Source organism: Salvelinus fontinalis, chromosome 10 (assembly GCF_029448725.1).
Source record: "Salvelinus fontinalis isolate EN_2023a chromosome 10, ASM2944872v1, whole genome shotgun sequence".
Classification (NCBI taxonomy): domain Eukaryota; kingdom Metazoa; phylum Chordata; class Actinopteri; order Salmoniformes; family Salmonidae; genus Salvelinus; species Salvelinus fontinalis.
The window spans coordinates 48,652,184-48,674,927 of record NC_074674.1 but is presented as its reverse complement, the minus strand read 5'-3'; the positions used below and the strand labels follow the sequence as shown (position 1 = coordinate 48,674,927).

The following is a 22,744-nucleotide window of genomic DNA, read 5'->3' as shown; positions in this document are numbered from 1 at the left end:
TTATATTACCTACATTATATTACCTACATTATATTACCTACATTATATTACCTACATTATATTACCATTATATTACCTACATTATATTACCTACATTATATTACCTACATTATATTACCTACATTATATTACCTACATTATATTACCTACATTATATTACCTACATTATATTACCTACATTATATTACCTACATTATATTACCTACATTATATTACCTACATTATATTACATTATATTACCTACATTATATTACCTACATTATATTACCTACATTATATTACCTACATTATATTACCTACATTATATTACCTACATTATATTACCTACATTATATTACATTATATTACCTACATTATATATACCTACATTATATTACCTACATTATATTACATTATATTACCTACATTATATTACATTATATTACCTACATTATATTACATTATATTACCTACATTATATTACCTACATTATATTACATTATATTACCTACATTATATTACATTATATTACCTACATTATATTACCTACATTATATTACCTACATTATATTACATTATATTACCTACATTATATTACCTACATTATATTACCTACATTATATTACATTATATTACCTACATTATATTACCTACATTATATTACCTACATTATATTACCTACATTATATTACCTACATTATATTACATTATATTACCTACATTATATTACATTATATTACCTACATTATATTACCTACATTATATTACATTATATTACCTACATTATATTACCTACATTATATTACATTATATTACCTACATTATATTACCTACATTATATTACCTACATTATATTACATTATATTACCTACATTATATTACCTACATTATATTACATTATATTACCTACATTATATTACCTACATTATATTACATTATATTACCTACATTATATTACCTACATTATATTACCTACATTATATTACATTATATTACCTACATTATATTACCTACATTATATTACATTATATTACCTACATTATATTACATTATATTACCTACATTATATTACATTATATTACCTACATTATATTACCTACATTATATTACCTACATTATATTACCTACATTATATTACCTACATTATATTACCTACATTATATTACCTACATTATATTACATTATATTACCTACATTATATTACCTACATTATATTACCTACATTATATTACATTATATTACCTACATTATATTACCTACATTATATACTACATTATATTACCTACATTATATTACATTATATTACCTACATTATATTACATTATATTACCTACATTATATTACATTATATTACCTACATTATATTACACTTATATTACATTATATTACCTACATTATATTACCTACATTATATTACCTACATTATATTACATTATATTACCTACATTATATTACATTATATTACCTACATTATATTACATTATATTACCTACATTATATTACCTACATTATATTACATTATATTACCTACATTATATTACCTACATTATATTACATTATATTACCTACATTATATTACCTACATTATATTACCTACATTATATTACATTATATTACCTACATTATATTACATTATATTACCTACATTATATTACATTATATTACCTACATTATATTACATTATATTACCTACATTATATTACCTACATTATATTACCTACATTATATTACCTACATTATATTACCTACATTATATTACCTACATTATATTACCTACATTATATTACCTACATTATATTACATTATATTACCTACATTATATTACATTATATTACCTACATTATATTACATTATATTACCTACATTATATTACATTATATTACCTACATTATATTACCTACATTATATTACCTACATTATATTACATTATATTACCTACATTATATTACCTACATTATATTACATTATATTACCTACATTATATTACATTATATTACCTACATTATATTACCTACATTATATTACCTACATTATATTACATTATATTACCTACATTATATTACCTACATTATATTACATTATATCTACATTATATTACATTATATTACCTACATTATATTACCTACATTATATTACCTACATTATATTACCTACATTATATTACCTACATTATATTACATTATATTACCTACATTATATTACCTACATTATATTACATTATATTACCTACATTATATTACATTATATTACCTACATTATATTACCTACATTATATTACCTACATTATATTACATTATATTACCTACATTATATTACATTATATTACCTACATTATATTACATTATATTACCTACATTATATTACATTATATTACCTACATTATATTACATTATATTACCTACATTATATTACATTATATTACCTACATTATATTACATTATATTACCTACATTATATTACCTACATTATATTACCTACATTATATTACCTACATTATATTACACTTATATTACATTATATTACCTACATTATATTACATTATATCCTACATTATATTACATTATATTACCTACATTATATTACCTACATTATATTACCTACATTATATTACATTATATTACCTACATTATATTACCTACATTATATTACCTACATTATATTACATTATATTACCTACATTATATTACCTACATTATATTACCTACATTATATTACATTATATTACATTATATTACCTACATTATATTACATTATATTACCTACATTATATTACCTACATTATATTACCTACATTATATTACCTACATTATATTACCTACATTATATTACCTACATTATATTACCTACATTATATTACCTACATTATATTACCTACATTATATTACCTACATTATATTACCTACATTATATTACATTATATTACCTACATTATATTACCTACATTATATTACCTACATTATATTACACTTATATTACATTATATTACCTACATTATATTACATTATATTACCTACATTATATTACCTACATTATATTACCTACATTATATTACATTATATTACCTACATTATATTACATTATATTACCTACATTATATTACCTACATTATATTACCTACATTATATTACATTATATTACCTACATTATATTACATTATATTACCTACATTATATTACCTACATTATATTACCTACATTATATTACCTACATTATATTACCTACATTATATTACATTATATTACATTATATTACCTACATTATATTACCTACATTATATTACCTACATTATATTACATTATATTACCTACATTATATTACATTATATTACCTACATTATATTACCTACATTATATTACCTACATTATATTACATTATATTACCTACATTATATTACATTATATTACCTACATTATATTACCTACATTATATTACCTACATTATATTACCTACATTATATTACCTACATTATATTACCTACATTATATTACATTATATTACCTACATTATATTACCTACATTATATTACCTACATTATATTACATTATATTACCTACATTATATTACCTACATTATATTACCTACATTATATTACCTACATTATATTACCTACATTATATTACCTACATTATATTACCTACATTATATTACCTACATTATATTACATTATATTACCTACATTATATTACATTATATTACCTACATTATATTACCTACATTATATTACCTACATTATATTACCTACATTATATTACCTACATTATATTACCTACATTATATTACATTATATTACCTACATTATATTACCTACATTATATTACCTACATTATATTACATTATATTACCTACATTATATTACATTATATTACCTACATTATATTACCTACATTATATTACATTATATTACCTACATTATATTACCTACATTATATTACATTATATTACCTACATTATATTACCTACATTATATTACCTACATTATATTACCTACATTATATTACATTATATTACCTACATTATATTACCTACATTATATTACCTACATTATATTACCTACATTATATTACCTACATTATATTACCTACATTATATTACCTACATTATATTACCTACATTATATTACATTATATTACCTACATTATATTACCTACATTATATTACCTACATTATATTACATTATATTACCTACATTATATTACCTACATTATATTACATTATATTACCTACATTATATTACCTACATTATATTACATTATATTACCTACATTATATTACCTACATTATATTACCTACATTATATTACATTATATTACCTACATTATATTACCTACATTATATTACCTACATTATATTACCTACATTATATTACATTATATTACCTACATTATATTACCTACATTATATTACCTACATTATATTACCTACATTATATTACCTACATTATATTACCTACATTATATTACCTACATTATATTACATTATATTACCTACATTATATTACCTACATTATATTACATTATATTACCTACATTATATTACCTACATTATATTACCTACATTATATTACCTACATTATATTACCTACATTATATTACCTACATTATATTACATTATATTACCTACATTATATTACCTACATTATATTACATTATATTACCTACATTATATTACATTATATTACCTACATTATATTACATTATATTACCTACATTATATTACCTACATTATATTACCTACATTATATTACCTACATTATATTACCTACATTATATTACATTATAATACCTACATTATATTACCTACATTATATTACATTATATTACCTACATTATATTACCTACATTATATTACCTACATTATATACCTACATTATATTACCTACATTATATTACATTATATTACCTACATTATATTACCTACATTATATTACCTACATTATATTACCTACATTATATTACCTACATTATATTACCTACATTATATTACCTACATTATATTACCTACATTATATTACCTACATTATATTACCTACATTATATTACCTACATTATATTACCTACATTATATTACCTACATTATATTACCTACATTATATTACCTACATTATATTACATTATATACCTACATTATATTACCTACATTATATTACATTATATTACCTACATTATATTACCTACATTATATTACCTACATTATATTACATTATATTACCTACATTATATTACATTATATTACCTACATTATATTACCTACATTATATTACCTACATTATATTACATTATATTACTACATTATATTACATTATATTACCTACATTATATTACCTACATTATATTACCTACATTATATTACCTACATTATATTACCTACATTATATTACCTACATTATATTACATTATATTACATTATATTACCTACATTATATTACCTACATTATATTACCTACATTATATTACATTATATTACCTACATTATATTACATTATATTACCTACATTATATTACCTACATTATATTACCTACATTATATTACATTATATTACCTACATTATATTACATTATATTACCTACATTATATTACCTACATTATATTACCTACATTATATTACCTACATTATATTACCTACATTATATTACCTACATTATATTACATTATATTACCTACATTATATTACCTACATTATATTACCTACATTATATTACATTATATTACCTACATTATATTACCTACATTATATTACCTACATTATATTACCTACATTATATTACCTACATTATATTACCTACATTATATTACCTACATTATATTACCTACATTATATTACATTATATTACCTACATTATATTACATTATATTACCTACATTATATTACCTACATTATATTACCTACATTATATTACCTACATTATATTACCTACATTATATTACCTACATTATATTACATTATATTACCTACATTATATTACCTACATTATATTACCTACATTATATTACATTATATTACCTACATTATATTACATTATATTACCTACATTATATTACCTACATTATATTACATTATATTACCTACATTATATTACCTACATTATATTACATTATATTACCTACATTATATTACCTACATTATATTACCTACATTATATTACCTACATTATATTACATTATATTACCTACATTATATTACCTACATTATATTACCTACATTATATTACCTACATTATATTACCTACATTATATTACCTACATTATATTACCTACATTATATTACCTACATTATATTACCTACATTATATTACATTATATTACCTACATTATATTACCTACATTATATTACCTACATTATATTACATTATATTACCTACATTATATTACCTACATTATATTACATTATATTACCTACATTATATTACCTACATTATATTACATTATATTACCTACATTATATTACCTACATTATATTACCTACATTATATTACATTATATTACCTACATTATATTACCTACATTATATTACCTACATTATATTACCTACATTATATTACATTATATTACCTACATTATATTACCTACATTATATTACCTACATTATATTACCTACATTATATTACCTACATTATATTACCTACATTATATTACCTACATTATATTACATTATATTACCTACATTATATTACCTACATTATATTACATTATATCTACATTATATTACCTACATTATATTACCTACATTATATTACCTACATTATATTACCTACATTATATTACCTACATTATATTACATTATATTACCTACATTATATTACCTACATTATATTACATTATATCTACATTATATTACATTATATTACCTACATTATATTACATTATATTACCTACATTATATTACCTACATTATATTACCTACATTATATTACCTACATTATATTACATTATATTACCTACATTATATTACATTATATTACCTACATTATATTACCTACATTATATTACCTACATTATATTACATTATATTACCTACATTATATTACCTACATTATATTACCTACATTATATTACCTACATTATATTACCTACATTATATTACATTATATTACCTACATTATATTACCTACATTATATTACATTATATTACCTACATTATATTACATTATATACTACATTATATTACCTACATTATATTACCTACATTATATTACCTACATTATATTACCTACATTATATTACATTATATTACTACATTATATTACCTACATTATATTACATTATATTACCTACATTATATTACATTATATTACCTACATTATATTACCTACATTATATTACATTATATTACCTACATTATATTACATTATATTACCTACATTATATTACCTACATTATATTACCTACATTATATTACCTACATTATATTACATTATATTACCTACATTATATTACCTACATTATATTACCTACATTATATTACCTACATTATATTACCTACATTATATTACCTACATTATATTACCTACATTATATTACATTATATTACCTACATTATATTACATTATATTACCTACATTATATTACCTACATTATATTACATTATATTACCTACATTATATTACATTATATTACCTACATTATATTACCTACATTATATTACCTACATTATATTACATTATATTACCTACATTATATTACATTATACTACATTATATTACATTATATTACCTACATTATATTACATTATATTACCTACATTATATACCTACATTATATTACCTACATTATATTACCTACATTATATTACATTATATTACCTACATTATATTACCTACATTATATTACATTATATTACATTATATTACCTACATTATATTACCTACATTATATTACCTACATTATATTACCTACATTATATTACCTACATTATATTACCTACATTATATTACATTATATTACCTACATTATATTACCTACATTATATTACATTATATTACATTATATTACCTACATTATATTACATTATATTACCTACATTATATTACCTACATTATATTACCTACATTATATTACATTATATTACCTACATTATATTACATTATATTACCTACATTATATTACCTACATTATATTACCTACATTATATTACCTACATTATATTACATTATATTACATTATATTACCTACATTATATTACATTATATTACCTACATTATATTACCTACATTATATTACCTACATTATATTACCTACATTATATTACCTACATTATATTACCTACATTATATTACATTATATTACCTACATTATATTACCTACATTATATTACATTATATTACCTACATTATATTACCTACATTATATTACCTACATTATATTACATTATATTACCTACATTATATTACCTACATTATATTACCTACATTATATTACCTACATTATATTACCTACATTATATTACATTATATTACCTACATTATATTACATTATATTACCTACATTATATTACATTATATTACCTACATTATATTACATTATATTACCTACATTATATTACATTATATTACCTACATTATATTACATTATATTACCTACATTATATTACCTACATTATATTACCTACATTATATTACATTATATTACCTACATTATATTACATTATATTACCTACATTATATTACCTACATTATATTACCTACATTATATTACATTATATTACCTACATTATATTACATTATATTACCTACATTATATTACCTACATTATATTACCTACATTATATTACATTATATTACCTACATTATATTACATTATATTACCTACATTATATTACCTACATTATATTACCTACATTATATTACATTATATTACCTACATTATATTACCTACATTATATTACCTACATTATATTACCTACATTATATTACATTATATTACCTACATTATATTACCTACATTATATTACATTATATTACCTACATTATATTACATTATACTACATTATATTACCTACATTATATTACCTACATTATATTACCTACATTATATTACATTATATTACATTATATTACCTACATTATATTACCTACATTATATTACCTACATTATATTACCTACATTATATTACCTACATTATATTACCTACATTATATTACCTACATTATATTACCTACATTATATTACCTACATTATATTACCTACATTATATTACCTACATTATATTACCTACATTATATTACCTACATTATATTACCTACATTATATTACCTACATTATATTACCTACATTATATTACCTACATTATATTACATTATATTACCTACATTATATTACATTATATTACCTACATTATATTACCTACATTATATTACATTATATTACCTACATTATATTACCTACATTATATTACCTACATTATATTACCTACATTATATTACATTATATTACCTACATTATATTACCTACATTATATTACCTACATTATATTACATTATATTACATTATATTACCTACATTATATTACCTACATTATATTACCTACATTATATTACATTATATTACATTATATTACCTACATTATATTACATTATATTACATTATATTACCTACATTATATTACCTACATTATATTACCTACATTATATTACATTATATTACCTACATTATATTACCATTATATTACATTATATTACCTACATTATATTACCTACATTATATTACCTACATTATATTACATTATATTACCTACATTATATTACCTACATTATATTACCTACATTATATTACCTACATTATATTACCTACATTATATTACCTACATTATATTACATTATATTACCTACATTATATTACATTATATTACCTACATTATATTACATTATATTACCTACATTATATTACATTATATTACCTACATTATATTACCTACATTATATTACATTATATTACATTATATTACTACATTATATTACCTACATTATATTACCTACATTATATTACATTATATTACCTACATTATATTACCTACATTATATTACATTATATTACCTACATTATATTACATTATACTACATTATATTACCTACATTATATTACATTATATTACATTATATTACCTACATTATATTACCTACATTATATTACATTATATTACATTATATTACCTACATTATATTACATTATATTACATTATATTACCTACATTATATTACATTATATTACCTACATTATATTACATTATATTACCTACATTATATTACATTATATTACATTATATTACTACATTATATTACCTACATTATATTACCTACATTATATTACCTACATTATATTACCTACATTATATTACCTACATTATATTACATTATATTACCTACATTATATTACCTACATTATATTACCTACATTATATTACCTACATTATATTACATTATATTACATTATATTACCTACATTATATTACCTACATTATATTACCTACATTATATTACCTACATTATATTACCTACATTATATTACCTACATTATATTACATTATATTACCTACATTATATTACCTACATTATATTACCTACATTATATTACCTACATTATATTACATTATATTACATTATATTACCTACATTATATTACCTACATTATATTACCTACATTATATTACATTATATTACCTACATTATATTACCTACATTATATTACCTACATTATATTACCTACATTATATTACATTATATTACATTATATTACCTACATTATAATACCTACATTATATTACCTACATTATATTACCTACATTATATTACATTATATTACATTATATTACCTACATTATATAACCTACATTATAATACCTACATTATATTACCTCAACTACCAACACTGCTGTTACTCTGTTTATTATCTATCCTGATTGCCTAGTCACTTTTACCCCTACCTACATATTACCACCATTACCCTGTACCCTATTACATTGACTCTGTTCTCCTTGTATATAGCTTTGTTATTGTTATTTAATGTGTTACTATTTTCAAATTTTCGTGCTTTTTTACTCTGCATTTTTGGTAAAGGGCTCGTATGTAAGTATTTCACTGTAAAGTCGACACCTGTTGTATTCGGCGCATTATACAAATATTATTTTATTTTTATTGCAGCTAGCTAGCTAAATCTGTTTTGTTAGTTGGATAACCTAACTTTTAACATGGTGGTGGAGGTGCTGCAGCTAGCTAGCTATCTCTGTTCTGTCAACATGGTGGTTGAGGAGCTGCAGCTAGCTAGCTATCTCTGTTCTGTCAACATGGTGGTCGAGGTGCTGCAGCTAGCTAGCTATCTCTGTTCTGTCAACATGGTGGTCGAGGTGCTGCAGCTAGCTAGCTATCTCTGTTCTGTCAACATGGTGGTCGAGGTGCTGCAGCTAGCTAGCTATCTCTGTTCTGTCAACATGGTGGTCGAGGTGTTGCGGCTAGCTAGCTATCTCTGTTCTGTCAACATGGTGGTGGAGGAGCTGCAGCTAGCTAGCTATCTCTGTTCTGTCAACATGGTGGTTGAGGTGTTGCAGCTAGCTAGCTATCTCTGTTCTGTCAACATGGTGGTGGAGGAGCTGCAGCTAGCTAGCTATCTCTGTTCTGTCAACATGGTGGTGGAGGTGCTGCAGCTAGCTAGCTATCTCTGTTCTGTCAACATGGTGGTTGAGGTGTTGCAGCTAGCTAGCTATCTCTGTTCTGTCAACATGGTGGTGGAGGTGCTGCAGCTAGCTAGCTATCTCTGCTCTGTCAACATGGTGGTTGAGGTGTTGCAGCTAGCTAGCTATCTCTGTTCTGTCAACATGGTGAACAAATGACCACCTCAATATTACATTGACCCCCCCCCCCCCTTTTGTTTTGTACCCTGCTGCTATTCGCTGTTTATTATCTATGCATATTCACTTCACCCCTACCTACATGTACAAATGACCTCAACTAACCTGTACCCCCGCACACTGACTCGGTACCGGTACCCCCTGTATATAGCCTCCACATTGACTCTGTACCGGTACCCCCTGTATATAGCCTCCACACTGACTCTGTACCGGTACCCCCTGTATATAGCCTCCACACTGACTCGGTACCGGTACCCCCTGTATATAGCCGCCACACTGAAACAGTACCGGTACTCCCTGTATATAGCCTCCACATTTACTCTGTACCGGTACCCCCTTTATATAGCCTCCACACTGACTCGGTACCGGTACCCCCTGTATATAGCCTCCACATTGACTCTGTACCGGTACCCCCTTTATATAGCCTCTACACTGACCCGGTACTGGTACCCCCTGTATATAACCTCCACATTGACTCGGTACCGGTACCCCCTGTATATAGCCTACACATTGACTCTGTACCAGTACCCCCTGTATATAGCCTCCACACTGACTCTGTACCGGTACCCACCTGTATATAGCCTCCACGTTGACTCTGTACCGGTACCCCCTGTATATAGACTCCACATTGACTCTGTACCGGTACCCCCTGTATATAGCCTCCACATTGACTCTGTACCGGTACCCCCTGTATATAGCCTCCACATTGACTATGTACCGGTACCCCCTGTATATAGCCTCCACACTGACTCGGTACCGGTACCCCTTGTATATAGCCTCCACACTGACTCGGTACCGGTACCCCCTGTATATAGCCTCCACATTGACTCTGTACCGTAACACCCTGTATATAGCCTCCACATTGACTCTGTACCGTAACACCCTGTATATAGCCTCCACATTGACTCTGTACCGTAACACCCTGTATATAGCCTCCACATTGACTCTGTACCGTAACACCCTGTATATAGACTCGTTATTGTTATGTTATTGTGTTACTTTTTATATTTTTTACTTTAGTTTATTTGGTAAATATTTTCTTAACTCTTCTTGAACTGCACTGTTGGTTAAGGGGTTGTATAAGTAAGCATTTCACTGTAAAGTCTACACCTGTTGTTTTCGGCGAATGTGACTAATAAAGTTTGATTTGATTTAGATGACTCTGTTTCTCCATCAGACTCTGAAAATCTCAACGGTCAAATAGGGGTCGGTTATATGTGTCCTGTTTCACACAGGTCTTTGTCACATCCTCCTCCCCCTGATAGACCCTCAGAGACTGGGGTCATGGCCAGGGATCAGCCATTATTGACAGTGACCCTAGGGGCAATTTTGAGTTAAACGCCTTTCTCAAGGACAGATCTACACATTCACCTAGACGGCTCGGGGATACAAACTAGCAACATTTCGGTTACTGGGCCAACACTCTAGCTGCTAGGTTACCTTCCGCCGTGGGTCGCACACACCCATAGTGTGTGTGTGTGTGTGTGTGTGTGTGTGTGTGTGTGTGTGTGTGTGTGTGTGTGTGTGTGTGTGTGTGTGTGTGTGTGTGTGTGTGTGTGTGTGTTAGAATGTGGCACAGATCAGTCACACGGGTTGGTCCCTCTCAGCAGCCATTCCTTTAGAGATACTTAGTGTGTTACTGTGGCCTGGACTCAGCTGAGCTACTTAGCATGTGACCTACACAAGCACGAGCACACACACGCAGTATGTATATTACTAACAGAGTGTGTGTGTGTGTGTGTGTGTGTGTGTGTGTGTGTGTGTGTGTTTCCAGGTTGTGAACCTATCCCGGTGCAGTACGTACGTTGGGGAGACCCTGAGAATATTACTAACAGTGTGTGTGTGTGTGTGTGTGTGTGTGTGTGTGTGTGTGTGTGTGTGTGTGTGTGTGTGTGTGTGTGTGTGTGTGTGTGTGTGTGTGTGTGTGTGTGTGTGTGTGTGTGTGTGTGTGTGTGTGTGTTTCCAGGTTGTGAGCCCATCCCGGTGCAGTACGTGCGTTGGGGAGACCCTGAACCCATAGCAGCGGTGGTGTTTGCCTGTCTGGGGCTGATGGCTACTCTGTTTGTTACCTCCATATTCATCAGGTAACACCTTTTATAGACTAACTATACATCTACTGGCACCATGTACCCTCAGCTGGCAACTCTTATAAACTATACATCTACTGGCACCATGTACCCTCAGCTAGCACCTCTTATAGAGTAACTATACATCTACTGGCACCATGTACCCTCAGCTGGCACCTCTTATAGAGTAACTATACATCTACTGGCACCATGTACCCTCAGCTAGCACCTCTTATAGAGTAACTATACATCTACTGGCACCATGTACCCTCAGCTGGCACCTCTTATAGACTAACTATACATCTACTGGCACCATGTAGCCTCAGCTGGCACCTCTTATAGACTATCTATACATCTACTGGCACCATGTACCCTCAGCTAGCACCTCTTATAGACTAACTATACATCTACTGGCACCATGTACCCTCAGCTGGCACCTCTTATAGACTATCTATACATCTACTGGCACCATGTACCCTCAGCTAGCACCTCTTATAGACTAACTATACATCTACTGGCACCATGTACCCTCAGCTGGCACCTCTTATAGACTAACTATACATCTACTGGCACCATGTACCCTCAGCTAGCACCTATTATAGACTATACATCTACTGGCACCATGTACCCTCAGCTGGCACCTCTTATAGACTAACTATACATCTACTGGCACCATGTACCCTCAGCTGGCACCTCTTATAGACTATCTATACATCTACTGGCACCATGTACCCTCAGCTAGCACCTCTTATAGACTAACTATACATCTACTGGCACCATGTACCCTCAGCTAGCACCTCTTATAGACTATACATCTACTGGCACCATGTACCCTCAGCTGGCACCTCTTATAGACTATACATCTACTGGCACCATGTACCCTCAGCTAGCACCTCTTATAGACAATCTATACATCTACTGGCACCATGTACCCTCAGCTGGTACCTCTTATAGACTATCTATACATCTACTGGCACCATGTACCCTCAGCTGGCACCTCTTATAGCCGATCTATACATCTACTGGCACCATGTACCCTCAGCTGGCACCTCTTATAGACTATCTATACATCTACTGGCACCATGTACCCTCAGCTAGCACCTCTTATAGACTAACTATACATCTACTGGCACCATGTACCCTCAGCTGGCACCTCTTATAGACTAACTATACATCTACTGGCACCATGTACCCTCAGCTAGCACCTCTTATAGACTAACTATACATCTACTGGCACCATGTACCCTCAGCTAGCACCTCTTATAGACTACCTATACATCTACTGGCACCATGTACCCTCAGCTGGCACCTCTTATAGACTATACATCTACTGGCACCATGTACCCTCAGCTGGCACCTCTTATAGACTATACATCTACTGGCACCATGTACCCTCAGCGGGCACCTCTTATAGACTACCTATACATCTACTGGCACCATGTACCCTCAGCTAGCACCTCTTATAGACTACCTATACATCTACTGGCACCATGTACCCTCAGCTAGCACCTCTTATAGACTATATATCTACTGGCACCATGTACCCTTAGCTGGCACCTCTTATAGACTAACTATACATCTACTGGCACCATGTACCCTCAGCTGGCACCTCTTATAGACTATCTATACATCTACTGGCACCATGTACCCTCAGCTAGCACCTCTTATAGACTATACATCTACTGGCACCATGTACCCTCAGCTGGCACCTCTTATAGACTAACTATACATCTACTGGCACCATGTACCCTCAGCTGGCACCTCTTATAGACTATCTATACATCTACTGGCACCATGTACCCTCAGCTAGCACCTCTTATAGACTAACTATACATCTACTGGCACCATGTACCCTCAGCTAGCACCTCTTATAGACTATACATCTACTGGCACCATGTACCCTCAGCTGGCACCTCTTATAGACTATACATCTACTGGCACCATGTACCCTCAGCTAGCACCTCTTATAGACAATCTATACATCTACTGGCACCATGTACCCTCAGCTGGTACCTCTTATAGACTATCTATACATCTACTGGCACCATGTACCCTCAGCTGGCACCTCTTATAGCCGATCTATACATCTACTGGCACCATGTACCCTCAGCTGGCACCTCTTATAGACTATCTATACATCTACTGGCACCATGTACCCTCAGCTAGCACCTCTTATAGACTAACTATACATCTACTGGCACCATGTACCCTCAGCTGGCACCTCTTATAGACTAACTATACATCTACTGGCACCATGTACCCTCAGCTAGCACCTCTTATAGACTAACTATACATCCACTGGCACCATGTACCCTCAGCTAGCACCTCTTATAGACTACCTATACATCTACTGGCACCATGTACCCTCAGCTGGCACCTCTTATAGACTATACATCTACTGGCACCATGTACCCTCAGCTGGCACCTCTTATAGACTATACATCTACTGGCACCATGTACCCTCAGCGGGCACCTCTTATAGACTACCTATACATCTACTGGCACCATGTACCCTCAGCTAGCACCTCTTATAGACTACCTATACATCTACTGGCACCATGTACCCTCAGCTAGCACCTCTTATAGACTATATATCTACTGGCACCATGTACCCTTAGCTGGCACCTCTTATAGACTAACTATACATCTACTGGCACCATGTACCCTCAGCTGGCACCTCTTATAGACTATCTATACATCTACTGGCACCATGTACCCTCAGCTAGCACCTCTTATAGACTACCTATACATCTACTGGCACCATGTACCCTCAGCTAGCACCTCTTATAGACTATACATCTACTGGCACCATGTACCCTCAGCTGGCACCTCTTATAGACTAACTATACATCTACTGGCACCATGTACCCTCAGCTGGTACCTCTTATAGACTATCTATACATCTACTGGCACCATGTACCCTCAGCTAGCACCTCTTATAGACTATACATCTACTGGCACCATGTACCCTCAGCGGGCACCTCTTATAGACTAACTATACATCTACTGGCACCATGTACCCTATATATAGTACCATTCAAAAGTTTAGACACATCTACTCATTCAAGGGTTTTTCTTTATTTTTACTATTTTCTACATTGTAGAATAATAGTGAAGTCATCAAAACTATGAAATAACACATATGGAAACATGTAGTAACCAAAAAAGTGTTAAAAAAATCAAAATATATTTGAGATTCTTCAAAATAGCACCCTATGTCTTATAATTATCCTTTATTTAACTAGGCAAGTCTGTTAAGAATATATTCTTATTTACAATGACGGCCTAGGAACAGTGGGTTAACTGCCTTGTTCAGGGGCAGAACAACAGAGTTTTACCATGTCAGCTCGGGGATTTGATCTAGCAACCTTTCGGTTACTGGTCCAATGCTCTAAACACTAGGCTACCTGCTGGTTACTGGTCCAATGCTCTAAACACTAGGCTACCTGCCACCCCTACATGCTGCCCCTACCTGCTGCCTTGATGACAGCCTTGCACACTCTTGGCATTCTCTCAACCAGCTTCACCTGGAATGCTTTTCCAACCGTCTTGAAGCAGTTCCCAAATATGCTGAGCACTTGTTGGCTGCTTTTCCTTCACTCTGCGGTCCATCTCATCCCAAACCATCTCAATTGGGTTGAGGTCAGTTGATTGTGGAAGCCAGGTCATCTGATGCAGCACTCCATCACTCTCCTTCTTGGTCAAATAGCCCTTACACAGCCTGGAGTAGGCTGGACAATAGAACGAGTCAAAATTCACCCAAGGCTGAAAGAACGTTGGCTAAGCTGGAACATTAGCGCGAGCCCATAGAGCAAATGAATGGAATCGAATGTTCTCACAGCCTGTTTTGATTGGAGTGATGCTGTCACGGATCCCTCCGGAACCTGGTCTCTATTCCCAGTGATTAGTAATTGTTTCAGTGTGCCCCTTGTTCACCATTGTCCTGTCAATTATTGTTCCAATGTCCGTTGGTTGTGTGAGTACCGTTGTGAGTACCGTTGGTTGTGTGAGTACCGTTGTGAGTACCGTTGGCTGTGTGAGTACCGTTGTGAGTACCGTTGGCTGTGTGAGTACCGTTGTGAGTACCGTTGGCTGTGTGAGTACCGTTGTGAGTACCGTTGGTTGTGTGAGTACCGTTGTGAGTACCGTTGGCTGTGTGAGTACCGTTGTGAGTACCGTTGGCTGTGTGAGTACCGTTGTGAGTACCGTTGGTTGTGTGAGTACCGTTGTGAGTACCGTTGGTTGTGTGAGTACCGTTGTGAGTACCGTTGGCTGTGTGAGTACCGTTGTGAGTACCGTTGGCTGTGTGAGTACCGTTGTGAGTACCGTTGGTTGTGTGAGTACCGTTGTGAGTACCGTTGGCTGTGTGAGTACCGTTGTGAGTACCGTTGGTTGTGTGAGTACCGTTGTGAGTACCGTTGGCTGTGTGAGTACCGTTGTGAGTACCGTTGGCTGTGTGAGTACCGTTGTGAGTACCGTTGGTTGTGTGAGTACCGTTGGCTGTGTGAGTACCGTTGGCTGTGTGAGTACCGTTGGCTGTGTGAGTACCGTTGTGAGTACCGTTGGTTGTGTGAGTACCGTTGGCTGTGTGAGTACCGTTGGCTGTGTGAGTACCGTTGGCTGTGTGAGTACCGTTGGCTGTGTGAGTACCGTTGTGCCGTATGTTTTGGCTTTCGTTTCATTGTGGATTGCGTAGATGATTACAGGTCTCGTCCCGTGCGATAATCATTGTGCGATTGTGTATTTATTCGAGGTACTCCTCGCTCTTTTGTTTGGGTTTCTACCCTGTGTTTTTGTATACGTGTTTGTTTGGTCTTCGTCCCCGTACCTTTACACGGCACGCCGTAATTTGGGTAAATAAATAAAAACTATTACGCATTCCTGTGCCTGTCTCCCGATCTTTCATACCAACGTGAGAGATGCTTAGAATTCCATTTCGCCTGAATGGCACAAAAATATGTATCTCTTTTAATTTTACCACTACAATCTGTTCGTCGGGACGAAACTGGGAAAAAATGACTTGTGTAGAAAGTTAACATCCGCACCTTGATGGTGTCAACTGTGCTTATGTCTGCGTAATGAGAAAGTAGGGGAAAAAATGAGAACTTCTGACTATTTCTGGTCTTGTGATCGATGGCAAATGAGCTCGCTGCCCAGACTTACATAATTACAAAGAGAATATTCTCCTGATTTAAAATGGTGCCCAACTTGAAAAAAATCAAAATATACACACTGTGAGATATTTGTCGAAATAGACCGGCATGCCACTCCATAGGAAAACAATGGGGGGAACTCATCGTTTCAAGGGCAAAAAATATTTGGGGGTTGGCATTTGATGACAACCGAGCTCGCTGCCCAGACTTACATAATTACAAAGAGGAGATTCTTATGATTAAAATGGTGTCTGACTTGAAAAAATCTGAATATACACATTGCGAGACGTTTGGCGAAATAGACAGACATGCCTACATTTCCCCCATAGGAAACAATGGGCCGACCACAGAGTTCCAATATAATTTTTTTGCTGTTTACATTTTAACTATAAAACTTGAGCAGGTCTCATTGGCAACAATAGTGAAGCAGGCATTGTGACATAGAACAATAAGCTGGGGATAGAACGTTCGGAAGGCGAGTTGGTGCCACGGTGCTCAATAGAACTAATAGGAGCTGTCAGGGTGAAAGGTTCCCTAAAATAAGGCCTGTTTTTTCAGGGTGAAAGGTTCCCTAAAATATGTCCTGTTTTTTCACAATTACTTCAAAACGACGGTAAACAGCTGGAACATATGGCCATATTATGAAACTGGGCTCCATGACGGATGCAATGAACAAGTTTTTATCAGAAAAAAAGCGTTGTTAAAAATGTCATGTGTCCAGTCTACCTGGAGATGTGTTGCGTCATTGTCCTGTTGAAAAACAAATGATAGTCCCACTATGCCCAAACCAGATGGGATGGTGTATCACTGCAGAATGCTGTGGTAGCCATGCTGGTTAAGTGTGCCTTGAATTCTAAATAAATCACTGACAGTGTCACCGGCAAAGCACCATCGCACCTCCTCCTCCATGCTTCACGGTGGGAACCACACATGCGGAGATCATCCCTTCAACTATTCTGCGTCACACAAAGACACGGTGGTTGGAACCAAAAATCGGACATTTGGACTCATCAGACCAAAGGACAGATTTCTACCGGTCTAATGTCCATTGCTCGTGTTTCTTGGCCCAAACAAGTCTCTTCTTCTTATTGGTGTCCTTTAGTAGTGGTTTCTTTGCAGCAATTCGACCATGAAGGCCTGATTCACACAGTCTCCTCTGAACAGTTGATGTTGAGATGTGTCTGTTACTTGAACTCTGTGAAGCATTTATTTGGGCTGCAATCTGAGGCTGGTAACTCTAATGAACTTATCCTCTGCAGCAGAGGTAACTCTGGGTCTTCCTTTCCTGTGGCGGTCCTCATGAGAGACAGTTTCATCATAGCGCTTGATGGTTTTTGCAATTGCACTTGAAGACATTTTCAAAGGTCTTGAAATTGTACGGATTGACTGACCTTAATGTCTTAAAGAAATTATGGACTGTCGTTTCTCTTGCGTATATGAGCTGTTCTTGCCATAATATGGACTTGGTCTTTTACGAAATAGGACTATCTTCTGTATACCACCCCTACTGATGGGCTCAAACGCATTAATAAGGAACGAAATTCCACAAATGAACTTTTAATCAGATACATCTGTTAATTGAAATGCATTCCAGGTGACTACCCAATGTAGCAGGTTGAGAGAGAGTGTGCAAAGCTGTCATCAATGCAAAGGGTGGCTACTTTGAAGAATCTCAAATATAAAATATATTTTGATTTGTTTAACACTTTTCTGGTTACTACATATTCAATATGTGTTATTTCATAGTGTTGATGTCTTCACTATTATTCTACAATGTAGAAAATAGTACAAAAATAAAGAAAAACCCTTAAATGAGTAGGTGTGTCCAAACTTTTGACTGGTACTGTATCTGGCACTACTTTTGACCAGGTGTAGGGCACTACTTTTGACCAGGTGTAGGGCACTACTTTTAACCAGTTACAGGGCACTACTTTTTACCAGGTGTAGGGCACTACTTTTGACCAAGTGTAGGGCACTACTTTTGACCAAGTGTAGGGCACTACTTTTAACCAGTTACAGGGCACTACTTTTTATCAGGTGTAGGGCACTACTTTTGACCAGGTGTAGGGTACTTCTTTTAAACAGTTAAAGGGCACTACTTTTGACCAGTTACAGGGCACTACTTTTGACCAGGTGTAGGGTACTTCTTTTAACCAGGGCCCAAACACTCTTAGAAGTCAAAGGTGCCTGGAAGAACCTTTTCGGTTGCCACAATGGAGGAACCTTTCCAAGTCAAAAAGGTTCCTCCAAGAACCCCTCAACTAACCAAATATCAACTCTTGACTTCCATTGGTTCCTTGGGGGACTCCAGGGTGTTCCTTGAGGGACTCCAGGGGGTTCCTTGAGGGACTCCAGGGTGTTCCTTGAGGGACTCCATGGGGTTCCTTGAGGGACTCCGGGGGGTTCCTTGAGGGACTCCAGGGGGTTCCTTGAGGGACTCCAGGGGGTTCATTGAGGGACTGTAGGGTGTTCCTTGAGGGACTCCAGGGGGTTCCTTGAGGGACTCCAGGGTGTTCCTTGAGGGACTCCATGGGGTTCCTTGAGGGACTCCATGGGGTTCCTTGAGGGACTCCATGGGGTTCCTTGAGGGACTCCGGGGGGTTCCTTGAGGGACTCCAGGGGGTTCCTTGAGGGACTCCAGGGGGTTCCTTGAGGGACTGCAGGGGGTTCCTTGAGGATCTCCAAGGTTCCTCAAGTCACCGCTAATGTCAAGAGTTTAGGGCACTAAGTAAGGATTAGGGTTCCATTTGGGATGCAGTTTGGTCTCACAGACTTATCAAGCTTTGACCCAATTGGCACTCTATTCCCCATTATAGGGAACTATGTTTGACCAGAGAGGACTGGCACACTATTCCCCATATAGGGAACTATGTTTGACGAGAGAGGGCTGGCACTCTATTCCCCATATAGGGAACTATGTTTGACCAGAGAGGACTGGCACCCTATTCCCCATATAGGGAACTATGTTTGACCAGAGAGGACTGGCACACTATTCCCCATATAGGGAACTATGTTTGACCAGAGAGGACTGGCACACTATTCCCCATATAGGGAACTATGTTTGACGAGAGAGGGCTGGCACTCTATTCCCCATATAGGGAACTATGTTTGACCAGAGAGGACTGGCACCCTATTCCCCATATAGGGAACTATGTTTGACCAGAGAGGACTGGCACCCTATTCCCCATATAGGGAACTATGTTTGACCAGAGAGGGCTGGCAACCTATTCCCCATATAGGGAACTATGTTTGACCAGAGAGGACTGGCACCCTATTCCCCATATAGGGAACTATGTTTGACCAGAGAGGACTGGCACCCTATTCCCCATATAGGGAACTATGTTTGACCAGAGAGGGCTGGCATAGTCTAGCATGCTGTAAACATTAATATGAATGTCAATTTGATCATGTGTGGGTGTGTGTGTGTGTAACTGTGTGTGTGTGTGTGTGTAGGTTCTACGACACCCCGGTAGTGAAGTCGAGCAGTAGAGAGCTGTGTTACATCATCCTGGCTGGGATCTGTCTGGGCTATCTCTGTACCTTCAGCCTCATCGCCAAGCCCCATGCTGCACACTGTTACCTACAGAGACTGGGCATAGGACTGTCCCCTGCCATGAGCTACTCTGCCCTGGTCACTAAGGTACACACACAAACATACAGCTACAATGCCAATGAATGTATTACAGTTGTATTTCCAGACTAACCGTATA

General features: G+C 33.0%; 1 protein-coding gene across 3 annotated transcripts in view; it reads left to right on the top strand.

Moving 5' to 3' along the window:
• The window catches only part of LOC129864229 (metabotropic glutamate receptor 5-like), a 107,019-nt gene that overhangs the window by 64,643 nt on the left and 19,632 nt on the right, over positions 1 to 22,744 (top strand). For all 3 annotated transcript variants that reach the window (XM_055936936.1, XM_055936935.1, XM_055936937.1), the window contains 2 exons: positions 13,782 to 13,899; positions 22,488 to 22,674. In XM_055936936.1, the coding sequence (XP_055792911.1) occupies positions 13,782 to 13,899; positions 22,488 to 22,674 (305 nt within the window). The remainder of the gene's footprint in view (positions 1 to 13,781; positions 13,900 to 22,487; positions 22,675 to 22,744) is intronic.